Genomic DNA, 22,455 nt, shown 5'->3' on the forward strand with positions numbered 1-22,455 from the left:
GGTCGAACTGGCAGTATGCGGGTTACTAGTGTATTGCGGTCAGTGTGGCTGTAGGGTGGAGAATATGGCGATTCCCTCTGGTCTAGTAATCACGGGACAAGGAGGACGAACAGGTAAGTAGTAGACCGTGTCCTGCCTCGTCCACTCTTCCTGGACTGCCTGAAACATTCTCCCTTTATCATTGTATGTTCAAGAAACCGTTCCATCATGTTGAGGTATTTTGAGTACATGACACCAGTCATCAGGAAACATTGCACGCCGGGTTGACAGTGTTGGTTTTCCTACGCTTTGTTTCAAAACTGACAAAACATCTTTACATCTCATCAGCGACAGACCCGTAAAGTTTCTGTTTAGAAGTGTTCTTCAGCAACCCGTGCTTGTACCATGTGCGTAACGGGATCGTTTGGTAAGGCCTGAAAATCGTCATGCCACCAGGTCAGTCACCCGACTGTCTGGTCCAGTCTGTATTTACGGACTGCCGGTACGTGGCTGAAACATTGGTGACTGTCGATAAACAACAACCGAAGAAATAAACCACAAGCCGTGAGACACGTGTTAGTGGCGTGTTTAATGACGTTTCTTTCCACGTCCCTTTGCACTTAACCGCCAGTAGTTTATGATTACACATTTAGGAAGTGGTCAAATGTTACAGTAACTCAACCAAAGAAGTACTAGAACTTGTACTTTACTAAGAAAGTGTTATCCCAAGTAGTTTAGTCATGGCAGAGTGTCGGCATTGTGTGATGTTGTAGGACTGCTGCTACAATTGAAGAAAACTACACCGAGGACTTGGACGGTGGAATATAGACAACTCATCTTTTATACATTTACTCATGTCGATTACGCAGCGTGACTCAGTTGAATACAGGTTACTACGACTGTATAGGGACTTTGAGAGGATTGAAAATAATGGCAAGACAGTCACTTAATGGTTCTGAGATAGAGCCCACTCACCTGCACCTGTACTGTTTCAGTGCCTCTGACGAGTGTGGAGGTATCAGTGAGTATTCAGGGTTTCCTGGCAAATGTTGACGCCAATGTCCAGTATCACAATGTTCAGGAAAACACAGTAGACGTGGCCTTTTTCTTCCCCGTGGACGACAACAGCGTGGTCTACAAACTTGTGGCCGACATCGACGACAGGCATTACGAAGCTGAGATTCAAGAAAAACAGCAGGTGATAATAAAAATAACTTAATCATGAACATAATCATACAAATCGACCTGGCCTCTTCAACCAGTGTTAATACTAGCTGTGGTAAGAGGCAACCCGGGGGTTGAGGTGTGATCGTTGATTGTTTGTTGACGTGCGTACACCAAAGGCGTGAATCGTTGATGATAGTCCCGTGTCTGGTTCAGATGAGTTACGTTCAAGGAGAGGAATGTGTTTCTCCAATAAAACATGTGTGTTGGTACACCCTAATGGTTAAAACATACGATAACAGTACGTCAGGAGAATTAATATTCATCTAAGAGCAACATACTGCTTATCCGGGGTGAAAACGACATTTTCACGTACCCGCTGATCGTACAGTAATTTGAGATGAAAGAGGCATGCCCTTGATATGTCTAGTCTGAATGTTTGTATAGTCTGAATGCCTTCAGGAAAGATCTGTACTATGCTGGATTAAGCCATGCTCTTCTTCTATACTCTAGAGGTTTCCAGACTACACTTGATAAATATGGTAACTTCCACACGATTGATTACATTATTTAGTAAAGCATAAAATAATTATTCAGTCTGTTAAATCAAATATAACAGTTTTACTAATTATAACTTTTGGTGACTTGGTGTTTGGTAACAGAAGGAATGTGAGATATACTACCCAAAAAAGAAACACATGACCGGAAATCTGTTGCGAAAATGTTGTATTTACAAACACGTATAACTGGTCCCCAGGTAGATTTTTACACCAGTTTAGAAGAAGGTAATGCGTATACAAGCATGTGGATACATTTAGATACCGGAGACACCTAGGACGATCGTGACGACGTGGCACCACACCGACGTCGGGTCTCCTGGCTCTCACACCAATCTCTTTCTACCTGTTCCGTACAGTTTGACCGGATATCCCTTAAGTACAGACATCATCGCTGCTGTGCTCTCACTAGTGGAAGCAAATGTAGTAACCAGATGTGCTGATCTTGAGCTGTAGTGCTAATTCGAGGTCAGCCTGTTCGGGGACGGTCATTTGTCATACCTGTTTGGCTGCAACGAGCTGCAACCCCCGATATCTGCTCTTGCTCAGGCTAACATTAAGACGTCTGGCAACAGAAGTTTGGTAATCTCAAGCGTGCATTCATTCAATGGCGATGTTCCGTGTCGCCGAGTCAAGACGTGGCGTAGTGATTTGACCTTGAAAACCCCTGCAAAATGAATGCCAATATCCATAAGTAATTTGGATTTTTATTACCAGACAATGCGTGCCCTTTGTGCACTGTTTAATCCGTGTCAGAAATCGCATCAAAATCAACATTTCCGAGTAAAATCGATCTTTTATTTTTGTGGAATTGTGTAAAACATGATATCAACACTTTTGGTACACATTTTGACGATTTTAATAGATTTTTAAAACACATATCGCCTATGCGTTTCTTTTGTGGGATTCTATAGTACAAACATTGCCTCACGATATATCACAGTTCATTCAATCATTCATCAAGGGTGAAGAAACCTACACAAAAGCTGAGGCTGTTGGTCGACCTGCTAGGGAGAAACAGGTAGCTTCCACAGACATCTTCAGATGCAAGCTGGGTAATCTTCCACCAAACTCGAACGCCAAACTTCAGTTTTCTTTCGTGACGGAACTGACTCAGGAGATTGATGGATCTCTCAAATTTGTTCTGCCCACGGTCGTCAATCCTAGACATATTCCTAACATGGAAGGTAAGGCACTGTGTAATGAGGTGATGTTATACAATAGGATTTGTTCAATGTGAATAGGAACAGGATACAAATTTGAAAGGTCTTCAATTCTTTGGTTCAAACTCCTATTCTTCATTGAAAAGTGTCCACGTTAAATTAGGGAATGTATATGTATTCCATGTTTGATTCAATGTTCAACATTTATGATAAAACTATTTTGCGACAATGCGTCTTTATGCTACGTTAGTAGACAAATAGGACCGACAAGTACACGAAAAATAGCTTCATTAACCCACATCTGACATGTCGCTTATTTACACGATCTTTGAGTAGTGACAACTGCATACAGAGGCGGTGGAGGACCCGAGTGGCTAAAACATTTGGTCGTCACGGCACCTAACTAGGCTCACTTTGTACCCTTAATGGATACAGTGTGAAAACCATTCTTACAAATAGTCAATGAATATTCCCGAAACAGGCGATAAGCTGATGTTTGTTTCTGTTATCGTAGACAGTGGTGCAGATGAAGATGTGGCTGTCCCCGACGTGAATGCGTCCTGCTACAGTCTGACCTTCCAAGGCACCGTGGTGTCTAAGCACGAGATAGCCAAAGTTTGGTCCACTACAGATAGGCTGACCACAGTAGTGGACGGCGGTATCATCAAGACCGTGACGGTATGTACAGAGGCGCACACGCACGTACGCACTCACACACACTCGCGCATTAGCGGGTCTATCCGTAACGCGATTAGTAAGAATGTATCTTGGCAAACTTCCCTTGTTGCCAGAATACTGCATTTTTTCAATAATACACATTTTGCAAAGTAACCTAGAGTTCGATTATTCACACGTCTTGGTTTATAAAAAACTGGAAATGTTTCGGCCTAATAATTATCCTGAACTCTATGATGTTCAACACACCTGCAATACGAGGACAGCTGGTACCCGTGGTGGTGCAGCATCCGGATCCACAACATGCCGAGCCTCGCAGTGGAACTGCAAGTGTTGTCAAATAGCAATACCACGGAGGGCACAACACATGCAATAAGACCAACCACTTCTGGTTAACAGAAGCACATTTAGCAACGTTGGAAATTGACAAAAATGATACGACTATAAAATTATGGACGTGCTGGTGTACAACCTAATAACTAATTTTAGTTACGTCATAAGTTTATGTACGAAAGAACTCTTCCCGAGAAATCCGTTTTTGTTCTCGGTGGTGGTGGCGATGGCGATTTTTGTTGTCGGTGGTGGTGATGATGATGATGTGAGTATGTACGAAGCAGCTACAATAGTCCATAAGTCTTGCAGATGCTGAAGTTGACTATTTCTTTTAAAATGGCAGCTGGAGTAATAGTTCCGATTCATTTAGTTTCCAAGGACCATTAACTGGTAGCTGATGAAGTGAATTTGTTCAATGTGTGACGTCAGTGTGTGGACGATGTGTCATTTCAGATACATCTCGCTGAACCATTCAATCCAACACATGACCTATCGTTCAACGTTCTATATGGGGAAGACTACAACATTCAAACCTCCCTGGAGAAAGGAAACAAAGGTAACGCCGTGCACTACGTGTTCTCCAGGCGCCTGGTGTCAGTCGAGACGTAGCTAGAATATCATTAAATGCTGCATTAGCAACAGATACATAGAAAAGGTCTACTTTTTCAGTAGAAAGTCCCTCATACTTACGGATTTACACTTTAGGACAGACAAGCTGGGTTAGGTCCCACGGTGTGAACATATCCCACTTTTGTTTGTTTCTGTTGTCATATAAAGGTGCGTCTTCATCCCTTCTTCGGAGAGACATACTGATGATGTCCTTCCACCCAAATGTCATCTCGGGGCCTCTGAACGTTGAGTTGATCTTCATTCTGGACAGATCAGGTACGTAAGGCAGCTTGTACTGTTTTACGAGCAGGGTGTTGTCGGCAGTCATCAATTACTGTGAAATTTGGTTATAACGAACGCAGAGATACCAGTCCTTTAAGTTGGTTATTACATACTGTGCTACGGTAAATAAAAGACAAAAGGTACAAGAAATCATCTCTTAACCAGCAAAATATAACACAGACAAATCTATAATTTTCAATAATATATTGAGCAAACGATGAACAAGTTACAGTGAATCACAATACAGATTCCTAGTACAATGCAGTTGAATCACAAGTCGAAGGTAATGGGTCACAAATATCAAATAATAACTCCCCGGCAATGGCAATCCTTCGAATGCAGACACATCTAAGGGAGACAGTGATCAATGATATCAATCACACTAGTCATGTAACAGTGTGGTGGTGAAGCTACCAATGTTTTCCACAACAGGCAGCATGAACGGCAAACCGATACGAAGAACCCAAGAGCTTCTCTTGTGCTTCCTGAAGAGTCTTCCGACAGACTGCTACTTCAACGTCATCAGCTTTGGAACCGGATATTCTCCCCTCTTCCCTCGGTAAACAAACATACTAAATACAGTAATGTATCTCATCACAATAATTCAAGTCAGAGGCACGATTTTATATTTAATCAAGATAATTTTTAATTGATAACTTTAATGGGGATATAGACGTGTATCATCATCGAAAAGGATTTTGTCATAAATGTTAAAAACAGAAACACGATTTCTTATTTTTTTGATGAGTCATTTGAAATTCCACAATATTGTAAAATCGGAAATACTTGGGGTGTTTTCTTTCTTTAATAATATCCAGGCATATGTTATTAATGTAATATATTTCTTACTCATGTTTCGATGGGTTTGGATGGGGGAACCACTCCCTGTGATCCTTGAAAGTACCCGTCTATCCATGTTTTGAAGGGGGAGCGAGCGATACGGGCCAGCTTCCCTGAAGAAAGCCTTGGAGCTCCAGGAGGATCTGAGAGCTGATATGGGAGGAAGTGAGTTTTTCAACCCGTTACACTTCGTGTTGGAGAGAGGAGAAATCCCTGGCTTCTCTCGACAGGTAGGACGTCTGACTATCAGAGTGGGTTGTTATACCTCCAGAGTTTATACCTCCATTTGAGTTTCACTTCCCGTTTCCGAAAATGTAAATATTGTACAGTAACGCTAACATGTTTATTTTTAGTGAATTATTGTCAGTGACATGAATAACGATACTCACCGTCATTGATGGAAGTAGTCTATAGATTAGTGAGTGAGTGAGTTTAGTTTTACGCCGCACTCAGCAATATTCCAGCTATATGGCGGCGGTCTGTAAATAATTGAGTCTGGACCAGACAATCCAGTGATCAGCAACATGAGCATCGATCTGCGCAATTGGGAACCGATGACATCTGCCAACCAAGTCAGCGAGTCTGACCACCCGATCCCGTTAGTCGCCTCTTACGACAAGCTGAGTCGCCTTTTCTACCCCGGGACCTTCACGGGGCCTATAGATTAGTAGTTGTGGCAACATTAGTAGAAGTAGCATTAGTAGTACTAGGAGTAGCATTGACAAAAGCAGTAGCCGTATCAGTAGCCGTATCAGTAGCCGTATCAGTAGCAGTAGCAGTAGCAGTAGCAGTAGCAGTAGCAGTAGCAGTAACAGTAGCAGTAGCAGTAGCAGCAGCAGTAGCAGTAACGTCGTTCGTGACAGTTATCGTAAAAGCTAAGACATGTTCCCTCCAATACAAATACTCGTTTGACTTGATGTACTCAGATTATGCGATATACCACTCCTGAGAATGTTGCGATGTATCAGTGCTCTGTTGCAGGTGTTCCTTCTGACGGACGGAGATGTCTCCAGGGTTGATCACATTGTGGATCTAGTCAAGAAGAAAGTCAGATCCAGCAGGTGCGCTTTCCTAGGAACGTTGTGTCCTTCAGGCTAGGTGTCACATCAAACCTTTACTTGTACCTTGATATCGTCAGAGTGTTATATGATGATACGCATATAATGTCAGGTTAAACATTATATTTGGCTTTCAAAATGAGTCGGGTTCAGCCTCAATTTCAGTATCATTCCAGTTACGTATATGGGACAAGCAGAATGACAAGCTTGATATCGTGTTGCAGTTTCCGTCAAGCACAGGAACACATATCGAGCAATTTCCGGCGACATGTAAAAGTTCCATACATGTTTAATAATTGCCACCGTCAGGCACAGCTTTCTAGTTTTCAAGTATAACTTATGTATCTCCACTCTAGGGTCTTCACAGTTAGTGTCGGTGCTGCGTTGTCGACGTCACTGGTGAGAAGGGTCGCCAAGGCCGGAGGTGGGCTGGTAGAGTTTGTGAGAGACACTGATAATCTTCATAAGAAGGTGAATATGGGTATATCGTGAAATTGAGAAGAAACAATCGACCGTAATCTGTGTATATTTTCTATGACAAGGTAGAGAGTTTTGTAAGTACTGTATATGGACGCTGATACAAGTTCAGTCAATGCTTCTTCTTATGTATGGCGTTAGTCGTCGTCACCAACTTTCGGTGAAGATAAGTAGCTGAGGTCTTTAAAGCCTGATGTTATAGAGTGAAGATAAGTAGCTGAGGTCTTTAAAGCCTGATGTTATAGAGTGAAGGCCGGTGAAGATAAGTAGCTGGGGTCTCTAAATCCTGATGTTATAGAGTGAAGATAAGTAGCTGAGGCCTTTGGAGCCTGATGTAATACAGTGAAGACATATGGATGTCACTGAGAGAATAAGTTGGATATGAGAACAGTGATTAATTATATCCAAGTATTTCCGGTGCGTATTACGTAAACCCAGTATTATACAGGCATGTGCAGCACCGCTGACACACACATTGTCAAGTCAAGGAACATAATACGTTTTTATAGCACTTTGCCCTTGATGCCGATTAGCAAACTGGTATTTCATTTACATTATCTGTTTTCGCGAATTAGATACTTAAACTATTATCGTGGACTTATTTCACTGTTTGAAGGTGATGAAGCTCTTGAGGTACGCTTTGCAACCCATCGTGACCGGCCTTGACCTCACACTTGACCTTCCCGAGGGTCTGAAAGTGGCGTGGAGACTGCCGAGAGACTGTCCAGTGATGCTCAATGGCGGGAAATACACACTCTATGCCATTGTGGATGGGGAGGTAGGACATGGTGAACTTGTGGTAGTTAAGCGGAACTGTTTTAACAGCAAGTGTGTGAATGAGTATAGCTTTACCCTGCTTTTAGGAATATAGGCCCAATATCATCAAAGGATAAACAAGAAACGGGCTTCGTGGATTTAACCAAGAAGACGATCACGCCCGCGACTTCAGCGTGCTGTTGTAAAAGTATGGACATACCAGTGTTATAAAACAATTGTTATAATATCGAGGTGCCTTTGTATTTTAGCAAGTGAGTGATCAGATTTTAAGTAACACTATGCCAGTAATGTATTCAAACCTCATCAAATCCATGCCATACTATCCTCGATGTGTTAGGATCTTTATCGTCGTTCTGTGATTTATGACTACCCCGAAACATTCGCTACCCCAGTTGTGTTTAATGGAAATGGCATTATAAACAAGTGTCGCCTTATTCTGTATTCTCATGAGCCGCGATCAAGCAGACGTTCCGGGTTATTACTGAAGAAGTACCCAAAGTGGTGGGATCCAAACTCACTCACTCATGCTCTCCACACAGATTGATCGCCACACGCCATCTATTGGAACAGCCAGAGTCTCTGGCAGGATTGGGGAGAAGGGGTTCACGTACACCATTACCTTCGACGTCTCCCGGGACGCTTCCACCACATCTCAAACATACATGCACAGGATGGCGATTAACGCCCTGATCAAACACCTGGAAGTCATCGACAAAGGTAATTAACCAGGTACAAGGACACTGCGTCAAACCTACATCACCACTCACACTTCAGATCACAGAACACCACATACAGTGCCCATCATAGCACACCTCACCAACATCAAGACACTACAACAGTTCACACTCCCCACAAACAGATCACATCACATCTCACAGCTCACACCGTCACATCACGCCACGCCCTCAATCGAACATATTATTTATTTAAATAAATACGTATTACAGCCCGCCGTCATATAGCTGAAATATTTCTGAATTTAGATTTAGACAACACAAAAACATAAAACAATATTATTACATAGTACAAGTGTGATTCAAAAATAAAATGTAGTGGTCTGGAAACACACACATGTTCTATCCCTGAAAATCCTCTGGACGATTTCTCTCCTGTAAATATCGCATGAAACTGTAAGCGGCTTTACAAAGTAACTCACCCCCTCACAATCCTCCCTCTGTGTATCGCCTAGAACTATAAGCTTATTCACAACGTATTTCACTCCCTCGCCATCCTCTCTGTAAGTATCGCCTAGAACTATAAGCTTATTCACAACGTATTTCACCCCCTCACAATCCTCCCTGTATGTATCGCCCAGAACTAAAAGTATATTCACAACGTATGTCACCCCTCACAATCACCCCTCTATGTATCGTCTATAACTCAAAGCTTATTCACAACGTACCTCACCCCTCGCCTCTCTCCGGTAAGTATCGTCTAGAACACTAAGCTTACTCACAGCGTATTTCACCTCCTCGCCATCCTCTCTGTAGGTATCGCCTAGAACTATAAGCTTATTCACAACGTACCTCACCCCTCACAATCCTCCCTCTATGTATCGAATAGAACTAAAAGCTTATTCACAACGTATTTCAAGCCCTCGCCATCCTCTCTGTAGGTATCGCCTAGAACTATAAGCCTATTCATAACGTGTGTCACCCCTCGCCTCTCTCCGATAAGTATCGTCTAGAACTTTAAGCTTATTCACTACGTACCCCACCCCCTCATCTCTCACGGTAAGTATCGCCTAGAACTAAAAGCTCATTCACAACGTATCTCACCCCTCGCCTCTCTCCGGTAAGTATCGTCTAGAACACTAAGCTTATTCACAGCGTATTTCACCCCCTCGCCATCCTCTCTGTAAGTATCGCCTAGAACTAAAAGCTCATTCACAACGTATCTCACCCCTCGCCTCTCTCCGGTAAGTATCGTCTAGAACACTAAGCTTACTCACAGCGTATTTCACCTCCTCGCCATCCTCTCTGTAGGCATCGCCTAGAACTAAAAGCTTATTCACAACGTACCTCACCCCTCACAATCCTCCCTCTATGTATCGAATAGAACTAAAAGTTTATTCACAACGTATTTCACCCCCTCGCCATCCTCTCTGTAAGTATCGCCTAGAGCTAAAAGCTTATTCACAACGTATTTCACCCCCTCACAATCCTCCCTGTAAGAATCGCCTAGAACTAAAAGTATATTCACAACGTACCTCACCCCTCACAATCCTCCCTCTATGTATCGCCTAGAACTAAAAGCTTATTCACAACGTATTTCACCCCCTCGCCATCCTCTCTGGAAGTATCGTCTAGAACTAAAAGCTTATTCACAACGTACCTTACCCCTCACAACCCTCCGTCTATGTATCGCCTAGAACTAAAAGCTTATTCACAACGTATTTCACCCCCTCACAATCCTCCCTGTAAGTATCGCTTAGAACTAAAAGTATATTCACAACGTACCTCACCCCTCACAATCCTCCCTCTATGTATCGCCTAGAACTAAAAGCTTATTCACAACGTATTTCACCCCCTCGCCATCCTCTCTGGAAGTATCGTCTAGAACTAAAAGCTTATTCACAACGTACCTCACCCCTTCTCCGTTTTCCCTCCACACTCGTCGGCTCTTCTCTGTATTCCATAGATACGAATAATAAGTATGTATAGCTAAATACAGTGTTTCTCTGTCAAACGTGTTTGTAATCCGTGACTGTTTTGTGCATAAATATTTTGTATTAGAAGCAGTAACATTCAGCAAACATTTTCGCCGTATTTCAGAGTTCAGCGGAGCGAAGAAAGATGATATAGTAGCTGCGAGTATTTCCGGCAATGTGATTTCAAAGTACACGTCATTCGTTGGTGTGGACGTATTGACCACTGAGGACCACCCACAGCCCACTACACGTCAGAAAACGGACGTGAGGTATAAGCCACTCATGAGTAAGGCTTGGTGTGTCTATCACTGTGATTAATTCATTAACAAAAGTTATGCATCATTAAACTTTCGGTCGTGCAGCTGAGTGACAGAGCTAGATACTTCTACTGTGGACTCTCGGTAATCCGGATGGCTGGTTATCCGATTCGCGATATACAAAGGTCTTCTAAATGCAAGTGTACCGGTATTCCGGACGTACGTTACTCTTTATGAGTTCATAGGGAGCTTAGTGTGTCCGCTTTAGCGAGGTTTTGCTCTACCTCCCTTAAAATGATGATAATCATAACAGTGAGTCAAAATGTAAAGTCGCCATACCAATACTTCAGCCATGATCTGACTAAAACTGTAAATACGTTATAGTTCTGCTTTATAAAATCTGTCACCAAAGGACAGTAAAACAACTAGTACATCACAGTTCGAGATTTCAAAGTAGCATATAAGATAAAACTAAGTGCCATTTACAACATGAAACTGAGTTATAGATCGACAACAACTGAAGGTACATCACAATACATAATATCTACAGATGACAACAACTGAAGGTAGATCACAATACATAATATCTACAGATGACAACATGGCGCAAACTAATAACCAAAGATTAGTCTTAATTAGGATACAAATGAAACATATTCATAGAGTTAATTTGTCATGCTATGAAGGAAGCAAGTGTTTTAACTGCTTTTTAGTAATATATTCGTGGAATGAACTGAAGTGACCAGACCACTTTACCCATGTCTGCTGCAGGTCAAATGAAGCGGATGTAGCAGATACCACCGATGAAGGTAAATGATTTGTTTGACTTGCATTATTAGAATTGAAAACCAGCAGAAGCAGGAATTGAAAACCAGCAGAAGCAGTTGAAGACACAAGCTCTCGATCAACAGAGATCAGGGATATCACATCCCAACTGCATACAATGAACTGATACAAACAACAGATTAGAGTATTCCGGGAATCACTGGTAACTGATCTAGTCAGCCACGTATACTTTGTGCGGGCCTCAATTGCCATTGCCTTCCTCTTATTATCACATCAATACCGCCATCCGAGAAGGACAAACTTTATGGATGAGCAACTGTTTGCTCAGGTGAAGCGACGTTTCGATATAGCTTGTTGTATCGTTGTCAAGAAACTTAAACTGTCTCTGTGTTTAATCATTTATTCTGCTGCATGTTATACTCATTTGTTTAACAGTAATAATTTCTGTTAGTTTGGGCTTGGACCTTACCTGAAGCTGACAGGCATCGGCTAAAGGCACAACACACAGGTGGTCTGTGATGTCGGAATTAGTTGTCCCCCTTTGTCGTGACTGAATGCAACAAGCGTTGGTTTAGCCTGCTCTGCTATGCACTCTGGTGTGGCAACACATACGCGATGGGAGAGAGGTGGGCTTTCACCCAACAGGTGAAACCATATTTTAACTGGAATTATGAGTCATCACTCACAACCCTAGATATGAATTGTTTCAATCAGTGAAGGATGCTCTGACCCGATATCCAGCAAACCGTATGGTTGTTGTCTTTTCACACGACATGACGTAGCATACCTCATCTCATCCGACAACGATATTCAGGAAATTGATCACAATCAACCTGCGATATGTCTCAGATCTGATGGGGGTTATTTGCCTCTTACTGGCATATTTGCTTTTAAAATATACTTCTGAACGACAAATAAGGATACAAATATTTAAGTTTATCATTTATCTTTCCTGTGGTATATTGCAGGTCGTGTCAGCAATGACTTATTGAGTTGTTCAGGTTCGCCCACAGCGTCTGAGATGGTGACAGTGCAGGAGAATGACGGTTCCTGGATGCTGACTGAGACACTGTGTCGTCTCATCAATGTACAACGGTACAGACTGATAAACATGGCAGTCTGCACAGTGAGTGATTTGAAGCAATACTTGACTTGTCCAAAGTTTCTTTATATACTGGGTGAAACAAATAAGGCAAGACCACTTTATGGCAGTGTTCCTCAATTTTCAAAGTTCCTCCCCAAGCAATATTCAAAGCTGGTGATGGAAACTAGACAATATTTAATGGATACTTGAATTTTACTGTGTGTGCAAATGTGGACATACGCAGAGAAAGTAGTAATGACATACTGCTTCATCTAGTAATAAGCTACAGCTTCCATTCAGGTGAATTGGCTGGAAGTAAAGCCATGTTAGACACAGAAGATGTGATGTTTTAATAACAGTTTAGCACATACATACAACGCCTCTGTTTTGTTCAGGACTTGAAGATATGGGCGACTGGTCTGGCGATTTGCTGGTTGACACTGGAATGCCCAAATGAACGTCCAGTGTGGGAGGTGGTGGTCAACAAAGCCAGAGACTGGCTGGACAAGCAGTTAGGGGAACAAGAGGAGGTGGACAAGTTTCTAAGGGACGTTCAAGACGCTGTGTTCACAGACGAAGACGACGAAATCAAGGGCATTATGTTGAATGAGAGTGAGGACGATGTTTCGTCAATGTCTTGCACACCCGAGACAAGTTCGCAAGGCAGTCCATCATTCACAGAGAATACATGCAGAAACTCCGGTGACAATGTGATACACGACAGTTTCAGTAATCGCAAAGTTTCACACACCGAAGTTTTGAGTTCTCAAAGGGCCAACCCGGTGTAATATATGAATTTTAATTTAGGCTCTGCAAGCTCAGGTGCGCTCACTGAGACACTTATAGACACTGACGACACCAACTGCGGTGGATCTCCTGTTGATACTCATGTTCAGTTACTGGAGACCAGTCAAAAAATTATTCAGAGAATACTGACGTGCACAACAAACTCGACCACCCATTTCGCTTGGGCCCACCAGCATTCAAAGATCGTAGGTTTGAATCCAGATCCTCCCTGATAATGGGTGTTGGTTTGTCAATAGCGTCCCTTTGGTCGTCGGTGTGGCAGACGTATGCGACAACAATACTTCTCGATTTCCTCCGACAAATTTACATATAATGGATGCATATAATCCACTTCTATTTACAAATCCAACAGCCCCATTGCCTGGTATTCTCACGTCACTTTGATCAATGTCAAAGCAATGCACGAATATTGTTGCTCTAATAGAATCCGTTAATGTCTGTTGACTTGTGACTATTGACACTCGTGGTTACAATACTGACAAAACTATTCTGCAGGTGATTGGTGTCATGTTGACCACGTGAAGAAGAGAACCATATTTGTATATATTTAATGTTTATTGGTGTAACTATGAATGAATCATGGATACCCTAGCTATGGCTAACAAAGACGATCATCTTATGATACCCATAACAACGTACTGTCTAAGGACATCTTACTGATATAATATATCTTAGTATCTTCCATGGTCGTCAGCAAACCTTAACCTGACACAGTGTTTCCTCCTGCCGTGTCCTGGTCCCTACAGAAACCTTGTTTCCAGATTCCCTTGAACTGTCTGGGATTTCACTTCTTCTTCATATATTCTTTCGTTGGAATAGTTTAGCTTCTTTCGGTAAAAGGTAATCTACACGATGTGTTGTAAAACAGTTACAAGGGAACGAAACATCCTTTTCAACCCCTGGACAATTTCTAAAAGTCAGTTACGATTCTTCTTGAGATACTTGAATGGCGATTGTATTCAATACTCCTATCACTTAAACAACGCAATCTAACAAACATTTGAATAATATGGATTTTTGTTTATGTCATTATTTTGAGGAACACGGCGTTGTTTAATGTATTGTCACTCCATCATGGTGGAGGGATAAGTATGCACTCCGCCCGGATCAGATACGTGAATTGTTTCATAACTTATCACCCCAGGCCATGGTGTGGCCGGATCATTCTGTACATATTGAGTGACATGTTATATATATGGGGGTGGGGGGGTGGGGATTTGGTGTAACATGGATCAACAGATCACATGACGTTCTCCTTGACGCCACCAAACGATATTTTTGGTAAACAGCCCATTGCACCGACACATGTGTCAATACGGTGATTTCTTAATGTTCAGATTGACGACGTATTCAGTGTGTTGATATTGATCAATAGGGCCGATGCTTTATGTTGCACAACTTGACAGATTTACCAATAGAATTTCGTGTTGCATCACACAATAACGTTAGAGGGTGTGGTCCATAAAAGAATCACACTATAGTTTAAAATTCCTTTTGCATTAAATGGATAATGACACGCAACTCTGAGAAAATATGCATATTAAAGCGAAGATTAATCAACACATTTAAATACCCTCAACGTCTGAACCGTGTGACAGCAATAAAACTCTTTTTAGGAGCAATTTTAGTATTTACTCAGTCAACAGAGATTGGCTGGGATTTGGGCTCTTAAAAACTCTCTATAGTCGAGCAGTGATGCAGTGAATAGGTCCGCTGTAGGGAGCATGGCTGACCGTAGGTGTTTATGGTGGCGGTATCATCATTGTATATTCCGCTGGCCCATACGTAATGAACCGTTATATGGTGTCCGGGGGGTTAAGTTTCGCGCTGACCTGCCGTCATTTGACCGAATCACGTTGCTGCAGGTGGAGGCTTTGGCAGGAAGTGTCTCCACAAATACAATGTTTGTAAGTAATGTGATGTGTCAGGTTGGTTTCTTTGTGTCGTTATAACATACGTTTCACTTGGTATAGTATCGCATTAGTGCTTAGAATGTTTAGCACCGTTTAAACCTGCTAATTTACCTGGGGATAGCCTGACACTATTACTATATCAATGTCAGTGGTGTGAAATCTTTTTCCGGGAGTTCCCTTTTTTAGTAAGTGTGTAGGGTCAACCTATTTTCTATTATCTAATATGCTTTGGGGGATAAAACCAGTATTGTGGGGTTACAGTAGCTGCTTTGATTAGTTAGGTAAGTATCGACCACTGACTGTATCTGAGACGGTTTGTCATATATTGTTCATTCGGAAATATGTAAAATCATTTTAAATTACTTAGATCTATGGTACTGGTGACTTTTACTAAATAATTATATATACTTCCATGATTAAATTGCTTCACGTGTGCAAAGATGTACCTGATGAATATAAACCGTCACCACTTGAGAATATCCACCAATACGGAATCTGTCAGGCAGGAAATTATAGTATTGGTGAACAATGTCGGCATGAATCACTGGATAGAATACGGCATGGTGATTCATCATTTAATGCACATGCTATGACTACTCAACATTTAATGCACATGATATGACTACTCAACATTTAATGCACATGATATGACCAGTCAACATTTAATGCACATGCTATGATTACTCAACATTTAATGCACATGATATGACCAGTCAATATTTAATGCACATGCTATGATTACTCAACATTTAATGCACATGGTATAATTACTCAACATTTAATGCACATGGTATGATCATTCAACATTTAAAGCACGTGATATCCGTTGTTATATTCTACGGTATCAGAAACGAGCGGATATTTTATTGTTTCTATTTGAATGCCTATGGCAACTTGTATTTACGACGACCTGTGCTAAATGTTTCATAAACGAGTGAAGGTTCACTAAACTCTACCGTCATTGATCGGGAAGAAGAAAACAAAGTGTGTTTTCAGAAGACGACGCAGTTTTACTATGTTTACCCGAAAAGGGACCGGTAAATTACTCCAGGGTTGGGTCGGGGTGACATTGGTTTGGACAATATGTTCCATTTATGCAACATTTTATACCTGTCTATGTCTATGTTTATGTCTTTGAATGAGTGGCAAGCTCCAGTTTCTATATAATGTTCATGCAGTTAAAGTGTTTCAAATAATTCTTTGTGTCTAATAATGAAGAAGGCTAGCTATTTAGCTGCATTGCGTCATTTTTGTCAATGCTTAAATAGGAGAGAAAGTATAAATACCACACTACCAAATAGCTTTTCAACAACTGGCAATGTTTGACCAAAGGCACCAGACTGTGTATGACTGCTTTGATCACATGACGTTGTAGCGGGCAAGTGGTGTTACACGTAGCGGTTTTTACCAGTCTGGATTGTACAGTATATTATTTGATCGCGTTTTCAAAGTTACAAGCCTCTGTTTCTATAGGAAGAATGTTGTAATGTGTGTTTTATAACAGTGTGATCGCCTCCATGGAGGAGTTGTAAAAGTGTCAGGAGAGCGAGTGGACTGGCACAGACAACAGTGGCGTGGATGAAATGAATGTTTGCACGCATACCGCTATGCAGCTGCAATAACATTTCACAGGAACTTATTATAATAGCTAAATTTCTCTACCAATATTTACACACTATACAAATTTACAACGTTTCCACGTCTCGAATAAAATGATTGTTCTGTCTAAAATGTTTCAGGCACACATTCTTCTGGTGTCTGTCCTCGTTGGGGTCGTGTCTTCCCAGACTCATCCCAAAGATTTCGGACATTTTGGACCGAGTCCAGATAATGTCATCGATGTTGTGCCTCATCACTCCGCTGTAGGTGGAAATGGCGACTTTATCACAGACCCTGTCCACGTCCACGGAGGTGACGGCATCCACGTCGTCCACGACCCACAGTCACACAGCGTTGTGAAAGATGTTGTTCCCGATCCCGGCAACAGTGGTGTGGTAGATGTTGTCACAGGTTCATCATCTGGTGTGGTGGACGTTGTTCCTGAATCCGGATCTGAGGCTATTGTTCCCGACGTCACCCATAACATTGTACCTAAAGCATTTTCCGATAACGTTGTACATGACGTCGTCCCAAGCTCAGACGTCATCGTCCATGACGTTGTATCAGCCTCCACCTTTCCCCAAGCACCTCCAGATTCTGGTATTGTCAAGGACATTTTACCAAACGCAGCTTCCCTTAAACCCGACTTCCCTACGATGCCACATCCAGATTTCCCCGAGACGTTACCCGCCACCACCGGCGCCCTAACAACCTCACCTAGTCTAAAGGCCGATGTTGTTTCAACACCCGTTGTCAACCCTGCTGTCCTTAAGTGTGGCCTTCAACCAGAGCCCTATGTTATGTATCAATTCTCTGATGTTTCTTACAGCTACCCAAAGTAAGTGAAACAGCTGGTTAAGCTCACCCTCACAGCTCTAGTATACCTGACATTAGTTTAATGTGAGACGCGTTATCCTGGGTTGTCATGGTATTGACTCGGCTGGTATGCCAGGAAGAGGCTAAACACAATACATTTTACTATGATGTCAGAGTTGAACAGCATTCATTTATTCATTCACTTCGATTCTTCTTTCGCTCTTGATACAAGTGTAGTGCTTAAGAAGTAGTTTATTGTGCCTTAATTTTGTTTGGTTGCTGTTTAACGCCGGAGTCTGCAATATTCGACCTATAAGACGGTGCTCTGTAAATAATCAAATCTGGACCTGTTTTTGGTGATTTCCTGGTCCAGACTCGAGTATTCATGCCGAACTGCAGTTGTTGATCGTACTTTATTTTCAGGGATGACATAATCTTCGAACTTGAACAACGACCAAAGATCAGAGCCGCCATATTTTATTTGGGAACTGGTGGTCGATTCAAGGGCAAATACAACCTCCACCCACACATGGCCATACGTGGACAAAGGTATGTTTGTGGTCGTTCTTAACGAGCCAAACATAAGAACAAATATATCATGCACATTTTCAGACACAGGTGCACATTAGTTTAACCCATCCCGATGAATGAAGATTCACCATGTAATATTTGTAACCGATTCACTGCGAATTTCGAGTAAAGTGATCTTTCAAGGAGACACAGCATCAGTGGGGATAGTCAGGGAAACATGTGTCTGTACGTTTTTCGTCTTTATAGATAACATGAAAATATATTAGACGTTTGAAAGACGGTGTAAACTGTCGTAAGAAAAAAACTTACGCGAATTCAAATTGTGGTTTCTCATGTGGCTCGGCGAACGTCATTTGGATGTACATCTTGTGTAAATATTTCCTATTCATATTACGTTGCAACCTCCCGTCTCAACTTGGGTGTTTCCAATTACAGACTCAGACGTCAAGCAAGCTACACCGATGGCTGCCAAGGACAGTCTCTGACCTTGAGACGGTTCTACTCCTACAACAACTACTGCTGGGTCATCAACCCCGTGTACCAAGACGTCATCTTCTACAGCTGCGGGTTGGTGGTGGTTTGGCGTTCATGTTGTTTGTCTGTTCCAAGTTAGTAAGGGAGTTCTGGCTCTCGAGCTAGTGAGAAATGTTGAAAGTGTGACCTCTATACTAGTCTGGTAATGACGCATCAGTCATAGAAGGTATGATGAATAATGTTCACAATAAGCGTTGTGTTTCTGTGTTTGTGTGTGCACACCTGACCATATAAAGCTGAAATGCAAGGGCTACATTGCCATTAAAATCCGAACCGTTGATCCATGTATATCGGTCGTCAGAAGAATCTGAGGATCATGGAAAGCCTTTTGTGATAAGCTCTCTGATAAGCACGTCGGCATCTGGTTTTTATCAACACGAAGTAAAGTATTCAGACCAGAGTATCGGATTGTTATATCTCGAAAAACGACGCAGTTTTTAAAAAAGTAGATAAATAATTTCGTGGCATTCTGTAACATGGAATGGCATGGAATGGAGAAGTTGATTCTACTCTGGGAATACAAACTTTCAAATGTTTTGTTTGACCTATATCTATTATATCTGATATTATATTTATTTATTTATACTGATCCACTGTGACCTATACTTGTAGAGGTTTGATGCTTAGATGACTGGTAACATCAACCAGTGTATAGTCAGAATAGATGGAAACCTTACAGGGGCGGGTCTAGTCAGATGTAGATTAGATGAATAATTAACTAGTTTCTTTATGAACCGCCCCATCAATTTTCTGTTCTTTAAGTGCAGATCATGCCCAGCGAACAAGGACTATTCTGTTGTTTGTATACAGAAGCTGAAAGTACTTTGTCTTTTTTCAGACGTGGGTGTACGACCAAAGCAAGCTATGGTACAGTCAGCCGTTGTGAGGCCAGCTACAGACAGACAGGGGTGTGGGCGTACTGTGCTGGGTTAGCCTTTGGTGAGAGGATCACCAAGGTAACCATCCCCATGCCAACAGCCTGTACGTGCAAGACGTATCAGTGCTCGTAAAAATAGAAACGTGCGGGGATATTTCTTTTCTAATTTTATACAGGGTTCAGAAATAAATTTCTTGGCATATACGATGTCATTGTCTTTTCGTGCAAACATCAACATGTACATGCAAAGTGACCTTGGTCTAGATAGTGGATAGTGGTTCTGCCAAGGCAACAGAAGTTCTGTTTGAACCCTGGATCTCCAAAACAAGTTAGAAGAGTGTACAGCTTCTTACCCTGTCCAGTGCTCGTCAATGACACACATGAATATACATTACACTTATGTGTTTTAACGGTGCTTTCAAAAGTACTGCGCTTTAAGCAGTACGAGCCTGTAAGTGTGTGTGTGTGCGTTTGTGCGTGTGTACGTGCGTGCACGCGTGCGAGCGTAGCCCTGAATAGATGCTCACCAATCTGTGCTGGTTGTATGGCTGTCTTCATGCCGAATGCGGGATTAAATAACAAAGACAGACAGTATGTAAGTCTTTGTTTTCAGATCATGCTCCGATTTAATGACAAAATTGTCCCACTGAGCAGTTTGAGCACAGATCTGTGATAATGTTCCAATATTGTATATGCAGCACCGTAAAGTCTTGCTAGAATAATCAAACTCAGTATGTTTTATAATAGTCAGATTGCAGGAACAAACGATCTTGTCAGCCAGTCGCAGATTTCATAGGAGTTTTCCTTTCACATAGGGTACAAATGCAAATGCAGTAAATGCGGTACAGCTAACAAATGACTGACCATTGAATTACGTTTGTACGTTGTTAATCTGTATGTTGGATAATATTTCGATATTTCTAAAATGAATTATGTCGTCATTTGATACCAGATCTGAGGCTCCGTGTTGTTATAAAAGAAAGAAGTCAACTAACTGGGATTCACATATTTAATTACAATCACAAATAATGGAACAAGACTTCAAATACAACGTGTTACATCTCACAACCCTCTAAATGGCATTGCGTATTCACAGAATCCAAATATGCTTAAAACAAAATATTTTACCTCAAAATGATCAACACCTTATTCACGGTGGTACGTACACTTGAGATGTAGGGAACAACTAAAACAAGTGACAGTTAAACGACAACAGTATTAAAATATTTATAGTCAAATGTATATATATCTTTAAGGAGATAGAACTATACATAACAAAATACTATAGAAACAGGCTATATATCACCAGCAAATAAAGTCTTTGTACTTGGGACCTTAACATAGTTAAGACAACAGAGTAAACAGAGTTAAGACAACAGAGTAAAAAGAGTTAAGACAACAGAGTAAACATAGTTAAGACAACAGAGTAAACAGAGTTAAGACAACAGAGTAAACAGAGTTAAGACAACAGAGTAAACAGAGTTAAGACACCTCTGTTGCCTAAATGGTGTCCAAGCAGAATTTATACTGACGCTTTAGTCCGCAAAGCAGTTGTTAAAGGGGCACTGATGCGGAGTGAACAATGTTCGCCTACAGTTGCATTTCGCCTACAGTTCAATTTCGCCAACACACGACTTAAATTGCCACCTGATTACCCTGTACTCAAAAATGGACTAGTCCAATAACTGTTAATTGTAACGACAAACTAGGAATACTACATTTAGAATAGAAAACAAAATATGCGTTTATGAACCAGAGTTTATGGCATGATGAATTTTACAGACATTGCATACAGTAACTGGGGAAATTCCAGGATTTCATGTACACCATATACAGCCAGAGATGTTGCATGATTGTAACAATTTTATGAGCTTTTAAACTTAACTAAGTGTCCATCTGCGTCAAGAAACTGCATAGTGTCTTAGTTCCTGCTGCCGGCTGATTCTTAAGGCGTTCTAGGCCACAATCCATTGGTCAGCAAATTGGTCGGCACCCGCTCCCTCGACCGTGACGAACACGGGGACTGGGCTCCTGTCCTCATTAGCAGAATTTCTTCACCCTAAAAAGTGAGGAGGCCGGATGCCTATCAAACGCCGCTATTTAAAAATATCTATCTGTTTGTAACAAAATATCCCAGCAGTGTAGTTTTTTTCTGATGCCTGGATAGTAGTGTAGTATAGGTAGTAGTGACTGATCCAATATGATCCTATTTCTGTGTTTTTTATCTCGATATTTAATCATGTCATGTGATGTCTACCTACACGTAGCAAGCCATTTGTTTCATATAAGTCCGAAAGATTGCAAAGCTTTATATTTAAATAGTTTTGAGCTTTGGCCCACCTGTCATGGCAAACATCATACGTAAATGTTGGTAGCTACGGCACTGGTTTATTATCTATGATAATGAAGACACACAATTGATTTATCTGAATTCGTAAACTAATATCAACGATTTTGCCATTGATAGAGAAATCTGAAATTTTTCTTACATGAAAAAAAAATGATTATACCCATTTACCCAAGTACACAGCAAATGCCTATGTGTATTTCTTATGTAACAACGAAGTTCCGTTGGTATCCTCAAAACAGTGTCGACCCATAAGTGTTTTCAGGTTGCATGCGACACAGAGATTACATCTTCCTTGCTGTAACTCGCGTTTGATGGTATAAACCTACAAGTGTTATTT

The 22,455-nt window shown here is 41.5% G+C and overlaps 3 protein-coding genes across 4 annotated transcripts in view; 2 read left to right on the forward strand and 1 right to left on the reverse strand.

Annotated features, from left to right (window-relative positions):
* The first annotated feature begins 64 nt into the window (after window positions 1-64).
* LOC137273055 (von Willebrand factor A domain-containing protein 5A-like) lies at window positions 65-13,479 on the forward strand. Its single transcript, XM_067805495.1, has 16 exons — window positions 65-113; window positions 975-1,177; window positions 2,665-2,887; window positions 3,378-3,541; window positions 4,325-4,427; window positions 4,649-4,756; window positions 5,195-5,321; window positions 5,688-5,832; window positions 6,584-6,663; window positions 7,017-7,131; window positions 7,754-7,915; window positions 8,454-8,631; window positions 10,689-10,839; window positions 11,593-11,630; window positions 12,609-12,733; window positions 13,087-13,479. The coding sequence occupies exons 1-16, from the start codon at window positions 65-67 to the stop codon at window positions 13,477-13,479; spliced, it is 2,364 nt and encodes a 787-aa protein (XP_067661596.1).
* Window positions 13,480-17,141: 3,662 nt separating this feature from the next.
* LOC137274675 (uncharacterized) lies at window positions 17,142-19,917 on the forward strand. The gene is made up of 4 exons (XM_067808006.1): window positions 17,142-17,848; window positions 18,250-18,375; window positions 18,793-18,924; window positions 19,730-19,917. Exons 1-4 carry the CDS (start codon window positions 17,142-17,144, stop codon window positions 19,899-19,901), a joined length of 1,137 nt encoding a protein of 378 aa, XP_067664107.1. The 3' UTR covers window positions 19,902-19,917.
* An 846-nt stretch (window positions 19,918-20,763) lies between these two features.
* The window catches only part of LOC137274667 (sterile alpha motif domain-containing protein 9-like), a 45,797-nt gene continuing 44,105 nt past the window's right edge, over window positions 20,764-22,455 (reverse strand). For both annotated transcript variants that reach the window (XM_067807995.1, XM_067807996.1), the window contains one exon: window positions 20,764-21,827. The gene's annotated coding sequence lies outside the window, so the exon portion shown is untranslated. The remainder of the gene's footprint in view (window positions 21,828-22,455) is intronic.

Source organism: Haliotis asinina, chromosome 2 (assembly GCF_037392515.1).
Source record: "Haliotis asinina isolate JCU_RB_2024 chromosome 2, JCU_Hal_asi_v2, whole genome shotgun sequence".
Lineage (NCBI taxonomy): Eukaryota > Metazoa > Mollusca > Gastropoda > Lepetellida > Haliotidae > Haliotis > Haliotis asinina.

Excerpts from the sequence above, each read along its gene's own strand:
- LOC137273055 (XM_067805495.1), top strand. The coding sequence starts at position 65 with ATGGCGATTCCCTCTGGTCTAGTAATCACGGGACAAGGAGGACGAACA. Across the intron at positions 1,178-2,664 it reads AGATTCAAGAAAAACAGCAG|GGTGAAGAAACCTACACAAA; the intron begins GTGATAATAAAA and ends TCATTCATCAAG. Across the intron at positions 4,428-4,648 it reads CCTGGAGAAAGGAAACAAAG|GTGCGTCTTCATCCCTTCTT; the intron begins GTAACGCCGTGC and ends TGTCATATAAAG.
- LOC137274675 (XM_067808006.1), top strand. The coding sequence starts at position 17,142 with ATGTTTCAGGCACACATTCTTCTGGTGTCTGTCCTCGTTGGGGTCGTG. Across the intron at positions 17,849-18,249 it reads GTTTCTTACAGCTACCCAAA|GGATGACATAATCTTCGAAC; the intron begins GTAAGTGAAACA and ends CTTTATTTTCAG. Across the intron at positions 18,925-19,729 it reads GTCATCTTCTACAGCTGCGG|ACGTGGGTGTACGACCAAAG; the intron begins GTTGGTGGTGGT and ends GTCTTTTTTCAG.